The 13,474-nt window shown below is 38.8% G+C and overlaps 1 protein-coding gene across 1 annotated transcript in view; it reads left to right on the forward strand.

Annotated features, from left to right (window-relative positions):
- The window catches only part of LOC126457534 (ankyrin repeat domain-containing protein 6), a 722,889-nt gene that overhangs the window by 682,267 nt on the left and 27,148 nt on the right, over window positions 1-13,474 (forward strand). The window contains exons 11-12 of the mRNA XM_050093890.1: window positions 1,023-1,365; window positions 2,147-2,363. Coding sequence (XP_049949847.1) covers window positions 1,023-1,365; window positions 2,147-2,363 — 560 coding nt within the window. The remainder of the gene's footprint in view (window positions 1-1,022; window positions 1,366-2,146; window positions 2,364-13,474) is intronic.

The raw sequence follows: 13,474 nt of genomic DNA on the forward strand, positions 1-13,474 counted from the left end.
CTTGCGGAGTATAAATGTAGATGTAGATGTAGATGGGTAGTTCACATAACTAATGAGGTGGTATTGAACAGAACGGAGGAGAAAAAAAATTTGTGGCACAACCTTAGTAGAAGAAGGGATCCATTGGTAGGACACCTTCTGAGACATCACGCGATCACCAGTTGAGTACTGGAGGGAAGCATGGGGGGGGGGGGGGGGGGGGGGGGGGTAGAAATAACAGAGGGAGACCAAGAGATGAATACAGTAAACAGATTCAGTTCAGAAGGATGTAGGATGGAGTAGTTACTTGGAGATGAAGACACTTGCACATGATAGAGTAACATGCTGAGCTGCATCAAACCAGTCTTCAGACTGAATACCACCACCACCATAACAACAACAACAACCACATTCGAAAACAGAATAGCCTAGCGGAACTATGTGCACCACTACCCCCTACTGGCAAGGGGAGGATCAACAAGCCCAATCGCTGCATGTGTAGTGAGGTATGTCATCTGGTTATATCACATGTTTTACATTTATTATCCACTTTTGGGATATTTCCCGACATTTGTGGCCCCATCTGTCTTATATTAAATTACTCAACTCAGCCTCATCTATGTCTCTTCAGGGGTATTTAAATGTTAATATTAGAATGAGAGAGGAGAGAAAGAATATCGTAGGTCTACAGAGACTGTGGCTATGACATTCCATATTTTGCAATACATATACAAATTCAAATGTAACTATATTACTTTTTCTAGGATCACGTGCCAATAGACATCCAGAGTAACATAATGTAATCAAAGCTAAGCCAAAATTTTGGAAGAAGCTTCTTGAACATGCTTAACATGAATGTAGCATTTTCTGTTATCCACAAGGAGATTTAATTTTGCAGGACATCAGCCCATTATGACCAGTCTCTTCGATTCCCCGCCAAAAGTTGTCTGTGTCAAAGCAGCATTCATACACTTTAATATATGTCTCTGTGATTATAATAGTTTTTGAAATTTCTGTTAATGCTGATATTTTCTCCATGACAGGGCCCAGTAGGCGTTGGATATACATGCTACTGTGCCCCATTTTTCCGGCACATGGAGGCCCGACTGGACCGAGATAAACAGGAACTGAAAGAGCATATCGATCAGGCTCATGAACGACTCGATCGCAAAGTTTCAAGCTTGGAGCGCCGTACACAGGGCCGGTTATCTGAACTAACACGCTGTGTTGAAGATGGACATGCACTGTGCGAGTCACGACATCGTCAGCTTGAACAATGGCTTGCACGTTCTGGTCCAGGAAGACATTCAGAGCGCATGTTATCAGCAAGAACACCATCACCCAATATTGTAACTAGAGCTCGCAGCTTGGAGAATGTGTTGGATGGTATTTATTCTTCCTATTCACTTTATGTATTAAGAGTTTTCAAATATATAGTTATGTTAATTACATTATTTACCATAGCTCACAGCATAAATCTAATGGAGTATTAGATATTTGTAAATGAAAAGTACAAAAATGTGAATGTTCTACAGTATTTGATGTTGAAATCTTTTGTATAGCTACAAGAGCTTCAATTTTAAAGGCATTCTCTAAAGAGAAATGTAAACTAACAAACATAGTTAATCAACAAGTTAAATGGGTGTCTTTTCACCATTTCCAAAATAATGTTGCTTCTGTTGTACAACACTTGCTCATGCTACTACTGCTATTGACCTTATCACTCTCAGAAGCTGAAAACTTTAATAATTCTAAATAATCAGCAATAATGAAATTTTAGGTACAGTGAATATTTTAAAAACAGAACTTCACGAATTTACAGCCAAATTTTAATTTTGCAGTTGTAGATGTTGTGTTTCATCTTAGCTTGACCATTTCTGCTAATTAGTTTGATATTTATTTGGACTAATGCATCATTTCTATGCTGTCATTGAACATTTCACTTCTTCATTCCATGTGGCATCAATTTTTAGTGCAGAAAAATATAGTCTCATTTTTCTGTTAAATTGCAATTATGGATTCTTTCTGTTACTACCTGCTGTTCTACTTTTTTTTTCTTTTTACCCAACAACTGATGTAGTATGTATGATATTTCAGACAACATTTTAAAATGTTAATGTAATGTACTTTTCCTTTCATATCATTTCTAAAAATGCTTGATACATAGGTGGGGTGGAGCGATTTGGTGAGCCTCGTGAGCATAATCGTAGCTATGATGCTCTGCTGGATGGAAATTGGCGGGAACAGTCAACAAGACAGTCTGCTGAGGTGCTGCCTGATGTTGATGTGTGCTACGATTACGATGACAGACATGATGGCAATCAGGGATTTGAAACCATACTCAACAAACGTGCTGCGATATATGGTGACCCGCTCACTTGCAGGTTATTAGTTATTTCATATGTGCTGTTCTTTTAAACTATCATAACACCTAAACAAAATTCTTCACCTCTGCAGAGAAGTAAACAAATATTTGGCAGTAATTGTAGGTATTAAACAAAAACTACACGAGTGCAAGCGATTTTGTGAGGCTTAATTTAAGAAAATGAACTGGTCACAATGGTAAAGATAAATGAATATTGCAAATCTTTAATTAAGATTTAACATCTGTAACCTCCAGAATGAAATTTTCACTCTGCAGCAGAGTGTGCACTGATATGAAACTTCGTGGCAGATTAAATCTGTGAGCTGGACCGAGACTCAAACTCGGGACCTCTGCCTTTCATAGGCAAGTGCTCTACCCAAGCACAACTTATGACCCATCCTCGCACCTTTAATTCCGCCAGTGCCTCCTCATCTCCTACCTTCTGAACTTCACAGAAGCTCTCCTGCAGACCTGACAGGCAAGTGCTAGTGTAAGACAAACGTCCCAAGTTTAAGTCTCTGCCAGGAAGTTTCATATTAGCACACACTCTGCTGCAGAGTGAAACTTCCATTCTGGAAACATCCCCCACACTGTGGCTAAGCCATGTCACCGCAATATCCTTTCTTCCAGGAGTGCTAGTTCTGCAGGAGAGCTTCTGTGAAGCTTGGAAGGTAGAAGATTAGGTACTGGCAAAATTAAAGCTGTTGAGGACAAGGCGTGAGTCGTGCTTGGGTAGCTCAGCTGGTAGAGCACTTTCCCGCAAAAGGCAAAGGTCCCAAGTTTGAGTCTTGGTTCGGCACACAGTTTTAATCTGCCAGGAAGTTTCATCTACAGCCTCCTCAGTCCCAAGCAGCTGCCTCAGCCATGATTTTTCTTCTTCATTAGTATAAGTCCAAATGTCCTTTACACCATTAAAATAATTTGAATTATACTACCAAAAACAGTTAATATAAGAAAAGAATTACAGTACAAAATAAACATAAATTAAAAAAGGCATCTGTAATGGATTGTGACATGCATCAGTAGTTTCTATATGATGTACACAAGTTATTCCTGTGTGCCATGCATCAGTCAGCTACATTTTCATGTAACATAAAAAATGATTATTACTGCAAATGTGAGGTGATAAGTAAAAAAAGTTGCCACTCTTCTATTTAAAGTTGCTCCTGCAGTGTAATCGTTCAGATACATAGAAGAGACTTACTTTTATACAAGATCAACCTCTTTCTATATAGATAAAGATGTTACTTTTACAAAAGTTCTCTTCTTTCTTAAGCTTCACCACAATCATTAGTATTGTTAGTTGTTGCTACACTAATCTCAGATTAGTTGCCTACGTGTGAAGTATAGTTATATGAACTTGTTATATAATGAATAGAGATAACAACAATTTCTGCTTGCCCATTGGGAGTAGATAAAAGCATACATCAGTTATAAAAATTTTGTTAGCTTTTAGATCATGGTTAAGAGATTTTATTTCAAGTACCCTATTTTGCATTAAGGGTAGAATATTTTGGGTGTGCCCCAGGAAAGTATGATGGGACCCTTGCTGCTCATGTTGTATATTAATGACCTTGCAGACAATATTAATAGTAACCTCAGGTGTCTTGCAGATGATGCAGTCACATGTAATGAAGTAGTGTCTGAAAGAAGCTGCGTAAATATTTAGACAGATCTCGATAAGATTTCAAATGGTGCAAAGATTTATAACTTGTTTTAAATGTTCAAAAATTTAGAGCTATGCACTTCATAAAACAAAAAAACATAGTATCCTATGACTAGAATATCATAGAGTCACTGTTGGAATTGGTCAACTCCTACAAATACCTAGTTGTAACACTTTGTAGGGATATGAAATGGAATGATTAGATACACTCTGTCATGGGTAAAGCAGATGGTAGACTTCACTTTATTAGTAAAATACTGGGGAAGTGCAATCAGTCCACAAGTAGATCGCTTACAAATCACTCGTGCAACCAGTTCTAGAATATTGCTCAAGTGTGTCAGACCCATACCAAATAGAACTAACAAGGGATATTGAATGTATACAGAGAAGGGCAGCACAAATGTTCATCATTTTGTTTGGTCCATGGGAAAGTGTCACAGAGATACTGAAGAAACTGTACTGGCAGACTCTTGAAGACAGACATAAACTATCCTGAGAAAGTCTACTAACAAAGTTTGAAGAACTGGGTTTAATTGATGACTCTAGGAGTATACTATAACCCTCCACTTATTGCTCACATAGATAAGATTAGAATAGTTACAGCACAACTAGAGGCATACAAGTAATCATTTTTCTGGCGCTCCATATGTGAATGGAACAGAAAGAATCCTAATAACTGGTACAATGTGATGTACCCTCTGCCACACACTGCACTGTAGTTTGCAGAGTATAGATGTATAAGGTGGTATAGTCTGTAGTGTGTAACTCTACTCAGTCTTTTGATTTATTAACTGGCAGTTTAGTCAATGTGTCTTCTCTTGCATGTGAATGCCATCAGTTCCCAACAATGACCTGAGTGTGCTGCAAATTTAAATTCCATCTCTCTTTTATTTTAGTCTTACAGAAGTAAGAGCTAAGTTAGTAGAATTCTAAGTGCATCTACTCTATGTCTACAGTTACCAGATAAGTGGGAGGCAGAGTGAATTGACACATATTTCGGGGTAATTCCACCCTTTGTGGAAAAAGAGGAAGTATGAGTACTACCTTTTTGTTACAGAAAGCTTTACTTTACTTACACAAAATATTCTACAGTTATCTTGATTATCACATCAGGTCTCCACAGAAGGAAACTTTCATTTTGGCATTGAACCATAGATTGTGCCTAAGACATTCTGTTCCATACTTTTTTCTACAGGGAAGACAGTGTAATGAGTGTTGCAGGAGAAATTCTGTTGAGCTCAAAAAAAAAAAAAAAATGTTTGGAGGTATTAGCATTTTTATTTCTTCCATTAGATTGGTCTTACAAGGATGGTTTGAAAAGTTCTCAGAATCACCACGAGAGGTCAGCACTAGCGCAATGAGTTGTTCACGTGATATTCATTGGACTGTTGCCTGTAAAAACATGCCATGTCAGGGCTCTTGGAAAAGAGCTGTGACAGTGATGTGGCTCTGTTGTTGTTCCCATGTAGTGATTTGCAAAGATGGAAAAAATTGAGATTCAAGCAGTGATTAAGTACTTCATAAAGAAAGATATGAAAGCAAAGGACATTCATGCTAATTTCCAGAATACACTGGGAGACTCTGCTCCTTCATATTTGACTGTTTCTAAGTCTACAAATGAATTTAAATTTGGTCAGGAGAGCTTAGAAGATGATCTGCACAGTGGTCGGCCAAGATGTCACTACTCCAGAAATCATTGCAAAAGTGTGCAAAATGGTAATTGAAAGTGCATGAAATTGCTCATGCTTGCCAGATGTCATCTGAAAGGGTACATCACATTTTAACTGAAGAATTAGAAATGAAAAAATTATCTTCAAGATGGGTTCCGCGACTCTTGGCACTGGATCAAAAACATTTGCCATTGCCATGGCAAAATTACATGAACTAAGGCATGAATTGTTGCCACGTGCACCTTATTCACCTGATATGGCTCCATCAGACTTCCATCCCTTACCAAAACTGAAAATTTTTCTTGGTGGATGAAGATTCACTTCAAATGAAGAATTGATAGCCAGAGTTGACAACTATTTTGGAGGCCTGGAGGAAACTCATTTTTGAGGTGGGATCAAGGCGCTGAACATCGTTGGACTACGTGCATTAATCTACAAGGAGACTACGTTGAAAAATAAAAAAAGTTTCACTGATGTAAGTACTTTTTTTTCTATTCCGTTCCGAGAACTTTTCAAACCATAGAGGTGGTATGTAGCCCCTGGGCAATTTCACTCTGTCCCAGGTTCCATTTCTGAGAGATTTTCTACACTTTAGTTGTTTCATGAGAGTGGTTTTCATTGCCCAATTACATAGTTTAATTCAGTACCTGTTCACTAGTTATCTGATTTACCCATCTAATACTCAGCATTTGTTAACAATTCCCTCCCAGAAACACTTTTCCAGCTAGTGCCATTCTGAATTTTATATTCATCACTCTACTTGAGCACCCACCAGTTACTTTTCTGTTCAACTTACAAAAAACCTTTACTAGTTTTCATTTCCTAACCTAATTTCCTCAGCACCACCTGATTTCATCCAACTACATTCCATTACCCTCACTTACTTTTGTTGTTTCATCATATAATCTCTTTTCAAGACACCATCCTTGCCATTCAATTGGTCTTTGCCATTTCTGACAAAATAACAATGCCACTGGCTTGCCTTAATGTTTTGTTTCTTCTCCCTGAACTTCAATTTTCTTTCCAAGTCTTTCTCTGGTTTCCTTCACAGTTTGCTCAATGTTCGAATCGAATAACTCTGGGATGTCTACAACCCAGATTGATTCCCTTACCACCATACACAATTCTTCATGTTGAATAACAGTACCACCAGTGCCACAAGTTTTTACATTATTTTCCCCCACCACTTTATGAACTTCACATGTGCTGCAAGAGAATATAATTTAATATTGGGAAAGGAAAAAAAATAAATTTATTGATTTATGCAGACAATGGTAATTTCATGTAATATAAAATTATGGTATACAGTTCATCAGATTTGACTCCATAGGAATAATTGTGCCCCATGACTGATGTAATCCAGGGGAAAGAAAAAAGGTCATCATCAGTCGTAATATCATCCATATTTTATTGCAGATCTAGATTTCACCCAATAATGCAGCTACCATCAGTGCTATTGATACAAAAATAACACAGGAAGCAGCAGAAAAAAGCACTCTAACCAAGAACCATGTCACAGCTGTACACAAAGCCAATTGCAAAATTTCAAACTATTATAACGAGCGAGACAGTACAGTGGTTAGCACACTGGATTCTCATTGGGAAGGACGGCGGTTCAAACCCACGTTCGGCCATCCTGATTTAGGTTTTCCATGATTTCCCAAAATTGATTCAGGCAAATGCTGGGATGGTTCCTTCAAAAGGGAACGGCTGGGATTCCTTCCCCATTTTGATGGAACCGATGACCTCGGTGTTTGGTCCCAACCCCCAAATCACCCACCCACCCTCAGACCATTACAGATACTCATGTAGACTCGGCTTAGTTATAATGGCACATATTACACTGTAATTTTAGCATGTACAAATATAAATGTGTTAAAAAAACTTTAATCCTTAGAATATTAAAATAGGAGTAACAAACTGGCATCAAAATTACAGTTGTCGATTCTACAATTTATATGTTACATTTTTGGATTACAAAATAATTACCAATACAAATTTGTGTTGACACTATGTAATGAAATTTTGAATCAGGTGAAAGTAAAATACAATAAAATCTTTATAATAAGCTTGTTAGAAAGTTTCAAAAAACTAAAATAGCACACATTGATGTTAAAAACTACATCACAGAGTGTACAATCTGAAATACTGGAAGTGTACCATATGAATACAAACTGTATGACTAAAAATGTATGTTGTCTTTCCAGTATTTGCCGATTGGACACTTTGTAATGAAGTTTTTAATATTAATTAATGCCATTTAAGTTTTATGAAATTTGCTAGCAAGTATATTATAGACATTTTGTTTTATTTTACGATAATGATAAATTTTTTAACAAGTTTTAATGTACCTCATTATAACAAACTTAATATACTGCAATATTTGCGACAACGCTTATTGTAATTTATATGCTGCCAGACAAAATTGTATTCTACTATTATTATTATTTGAACTCAATTTATTCTCATGTATAAATTTTATCTTCAGTCATTTCTTATACACCCCCTTTGTCAGAAAAGTTCCACAACAGGTTTTTTTTATTTCTGAGTTTGCAGTACTAAAAAGGAACAAATGACGTGTTTATGTTACCTGATATGTGTGCATCCCTGAAATGACCTTGGCCATGTTTCCACACAAACTCACTAGGTGGCAGGGCTGTGCTTAGCAACACACTGTTTGAGTTCTTGGTACGCTAGTTATAGTGACACAATGGATGCTGATTGTGAGAAAACAGTGAACATTAAGTTCTACATTAATCTCAGGAAAACCGCTTCTGACACATGGACAATGATTAAGCAAGCATATACAGACAAGGCACTTTCAAGAAGTTGTGTTTTTGAGTGGCACAAAAGATTTTGTGAAGGCAGAGATTCAGTGCAAGATGATCCCACGGCTGGTCACCCACCTATAGCACGTATTGATGCAAACATGGAGTATGTAAGGTAGTTACTGCAAGATCTTCTTGTAACTGTGTGTCGATATCAGAAGAACTTAATTTGAATTGTGACATGTGTCATAAGATTTTACATGAAGATTTAGGGAAATGGAAACTTAATGCAAAACTCATCTCTTACACACTTAACAGATTACCAGAAAGAAGAAAGGCACAGAATTTTTGCTGTACTATTCGATAGAACCAGACATGATCCCAAATTTGTGTCAAAGATTATTTCTGGGGATGAAAGTTGGTATTACCAATGTGTGTGACCCTCACACAAAGTGTCAATGTGCTGAATGGCAGAGTCCTGGATCACCAGCCTTGAAAAAGGTCAAGTGACAACCTTTGAAAACAAAGACAGTGTGGACCGCATTCTTTGATAGTAAAGGATTAGTTCACCATGAGTATGTTCCTCCAGGTGAAACAGTGAACCAGAATCTTTACAATGAAGTCTTGATATGTTTGCAACAAACAATTCGACTTCGACATTGCCGCCCAGAATTGTGGCTTTTCAGGACTAGTTCTCACTGCATGACAATGCAAGACCTCATACTACTTTATCTGTTACCAAGAATCTGGCCAGACATTCTGATATTGGCATCTCACATCTACCATATTCACTTGACTTCTCACCTTGCATTTTTTTCTTGTTTCTGTGAGTGAGAAGGTGACTGAAAGGGAAGCTTTATCAAGATATCACTGACATCCAACAGGCTGTGACAAATGAGCTTATACGCATTGTAGTTGAAAATTTCCCTGCTTGCTTCCAAGACCTACAGAAACATTGGCAACTGTTTAAAGATAGCCAAGGGGACTTCTTCAATAATCACTAGGTTCATTAATTAGTAAGTGCAATTTTCTGTTTTTAAAAAAAATCAGGCCTGGAACATTTCTGACAAAGGGAGTATATAGATAATGGAAATAGATGGCATTGGCCATCCAACATCATGTAAACAGAGTCTAACCATATGGATCTGTAAACAGCAGCCTCAGTTTGAGTGATGTTTGTACATGGTAAAATTTTGTTATAATGTGTGTCATTATAACTATGCTAAGTCTATATGAATACCTGTAAAAGTATGTAATCGTGCAATTGGCACAACTGTGACACAATTCTTGGTTAGTGTGCCGATTCCTGTGTTGATTTTGTATTTACATCTCTGATGATAGCTGCGCTGTTAGATGAAATCTAATGAAATAAAATGCAGATGATATTATGACTGATGATGACCACCTTCCTGTTCTGGATGATTTGCAGTTGTGCTAAATTACCAGACATAACTTGTGAAGGACTTTGTTTCATGGACATCTACATGGTTTCCCAAACCTCCATTGTAAAAATCATACTGATAGTATTTAATTTTCCCCATGAAATGCATACCTCAATAATACACCGTGTTGTGTACTGGTGGAGCAGTGTTACTCTCCTCTCATAAAGAAATGAGGAGAAAATTATTTTGAACCAAGAGTTTAATGCTGTCATTGAATTACATTGTAATGCAAACATTGAGACAGGCAGTCACCTCTTTGAACAATTCCTTTGCCATATGATGAGAGTCATTTGTCAATAAAAAACTAAACATTCGTTTCTGACCACAAGTGTTGGGCACTCTCAGAACAAGTAAGAGTTGTTGCCTCGATACCGGAGCTGCAGTTTCACTTATCAATCAAGACACTTACAAACTGCTGGGCACACCTCTGTTGCGTGCCGCAAATGTTAAGTTAACTAGCTATTCAGGTCAAGAGATACCTGTGTTAGGACAGTGCAGGCATCTATATGTTTCGTTTCAAACTGTAAGCCCAACTACATTTTCTGTAGTCCCCGCCATCTCCTCAGTAATATGCTAGTCTGTTGTTTTGAAGCTGAAAATATTATTCAGTATTTGATGGTGTTTGCTCAAAACCTTATTGATTGATAACTGCCGTCTGCTTCACATCTGCTGTACAGTGAGCTAGGTAAATTTAAGTATTAACTGTGTTTTCTTACTTGTCACTTCTTTTTCCATGTGTTTATGCTTTTAGGAAGCTTTAATTTTTGAGTACTAGTGTTCCATAGATTTTGTGTTTGTTTTGAATCCAGTCCAGAGACAGATACCGTATTTACTCGAATCTAAGCCGCACTCGAATCTAAGCCTCGAGACTTGAAATCAAGGGAAAAAACTTTTCCCGAATCTAAGCCACACCTGAAATTTGAGACTCGAAATTCAAGGAGAGAGAAAAGTTTTAGGCCGCACCTCCAGATCGAAACAAAGTTGGTCCATTGTAATATGAGACACAATTTAGGTCGAATGAATGACGACACAGCTGCAGTAGTTTGGTTCGAGTCGTAAGCTTAGCAGTGAAGCTTAACCAGGTAGCCATTGCTATGCATCAGGCACTCTGTCCGTATTTATATGGGTGCCCTTCCTTTTTCATGTGCTTCATCTGGTTTGATTTGATTGCTTATTTTTCTTTGATCTGATAACTGCCGTTCTCTTTGTTATAGGTGTTTACGTTACTCTAGGCTGAAAATGCATTACTGTACTGTGTCATGCATTGTTTGTCGCATTCTGATAATGAGTGTTTACGACCTGTCGCCGCTCGTGGCATGGCTTGCTTTTGTGCGCGCTACCGCTGCTTACAATAAATAAAAAATTAAAAAAGAGAGAGAGAGAGGTAGTCTTATTAGGGAAACAATGGCAAGAGACTTCTATTTGTTGTTACTCACACTGCTGCTTTCTTTGATAATGATCAACAAGAACCCAGTAATAGACTGTGTATAATAGAAGATGGTCTGAACGAGAGTTTAGGGAAAATTTTTCTCCGTTTGAAAATCTTTGCAGACACCTCTTCAGTACATTACATTCTGCACAGAAATTAGAGTCATCTTAGATTTAAAAATCTAGTCAATTGCCGTGCTTCATTTCTGACTGTATCACTATTAGGCATAAGAATAATACGAATATAAACATGACATTATACGCATATTCTTCCGCGTGTGCGGTTGTCTCACTCTAGTTTCGTAGTTTATTAGGCAGACGGGATTTAAATGAGATAGCAGCAAACATGAAACAATACATGGCAAAATGTTTATATTCATATTATTCTTATGGTGAAGAGAATACTGCATGTGATTGACAATTCATAAAAGTTCCTATTAGCAACCATCTCTTCTCACAGTTAGGAAAAAATTCAGAACGTAGAGTTGGCCATATTGACAAACATCTCGAATAGTCGTGCCAGTTGGATTTTCGTAGTAAATTGAAATGCTGCAACATTCGAAGATGAACAATACGGAATTTGCATTTACTTCATTGGATAATGTATGAAAATGCAGTGGTCGAAACTCGAGGCGGAGAAAAAAGCTCGTCTTCCACCTTTTTTTAAAATTTATTTACTGACGCAGAGGTTTTGACGCCAGTATTTATCTTTGTGCCTGCAAAGCATGCCTATGTAGTGCTACATATATTTGACGGCAGAAGTTAGTAGTGGCGGCACTTACCAACATTTTTCAGAACTTCTGCTTACTTTGCACTCGATTCTAAGCCGCAGGCGGTTTTTTGGATTGTTGGTAAGGCGGGTACCAGGTTGAGATTCATTGGGAGAGTGCTTAGAAAATGTAGTCCATCAACAAAGGAGGTGGCTTACAAAACACTCGTTCAACCTATACTTGAGTATTGCTCATCAGTGTGGGATCCGTACCAGATCGGTCTGACGGAGGAGATAGAGAAGATCCAAAGAAGAGCGGCGCGTTTCGTCACAGGGTTATTTGGTAACCGTGATAGCGTTACGGAGATGTTTAATAAACTCAAGTGGCAGACTCTGCAAGAGAGGCGCTCTGCATCGCGGTGTAGCTTGCTGTCCAGGTTTCGAGAGGGTGCGTTTCTGGATGAGGTATCGAATATATTGCTTCCCCCTACTTATACCTCCCGAGGATATCACGAATGTAAAATTAGAGAGATTAGAGCGCGCACGGAGGCTTTCAGACAGTCGTTCTTCCCGCGAACCATATGCGACTGGAACAGGAAAGGGAGGTAATGACAGTGGCACGTAAAGTGCCCTCCGCCACACACCGTTGGGTGGCTTGCGGAGTATCAATGTAGATGTAGATGTAGATGTAGAAAAAAGGCTTAGATTCAAGTAAATACGGTAGTGCTTATTTTCATTGTTTCCAAGAAGAAGTATCTAGTAACCACAGTTTAGTCAGCTACAGCTGCCTTTAGTGAATTAGCAGTCTAGTTAAAAGTTGATTAACTCTCTACAGTAAATTGTCGATTTCTTAGGATGGATAGAATGTGTGACTGCTGTGTTCGGACATAGGAGGAGCTGGCCACTGTTTGCGAACAGCTGAATGTGTAGTTGGCCACGGTCAGCCGTCTTCAGGCTGCTGCCTCGGAGTGTAGTGGAAGTGGGGAGTCTGGTGCATTGCTTGGTACACACCAGGTGTTACATGCATCACCCACGGTCCCTGTTGTCGAGACATCTTCGCGGGTACCGGGCGCGGTTGGGCCACCCTCTCCCCAAGGGGAGTGACAGGTCCAGCAGGAGTCGCGTCGCACGAGGCAGAGGGTCAGTGTCGAGGCTGGCCGTGTGGCATCGCCCGCTCTGCCTGTGAGTGGACATGTGGCTGCTCCTTCAGCAAGGTCCAAGCAGGCTCATGGAGGGAGGGGTTTATTAGTGATTGGGAGCTCCTTAGGGAAATAGCAGAAAGGTCGGGAAAGAAGGCCAGTGTTCACTCTGTCTGCTTGCCGGGGGGTCTCATCCGAGATGTGGAGGCGGCCCTGCTGGCGGTGATAGAGAGCACTGGGTGCATCCAACTGCAAATTGTTGCTCATGTCGGCACCAATGACTCCTGCTGTCTGGGTTCAGAGGTCAT

The sequence above is a fragment of the Schistocerca serialis genome, chromosome 2 (genome assembly GCF_023864345.2).
Source record: "Schistocerca serialis cubense isolate TAMUIC-IGC-003099 chromosome 2, iqSchSeri2.2, whole genome shotgun sequence".
Taxonomy (NCBI): domain Eukaryota; kingdom Metazoa; phylum Arthropoda; class Insecta; order Orthoptera; family Acrididae; genus Schistocerca; species Schistocerca serialis.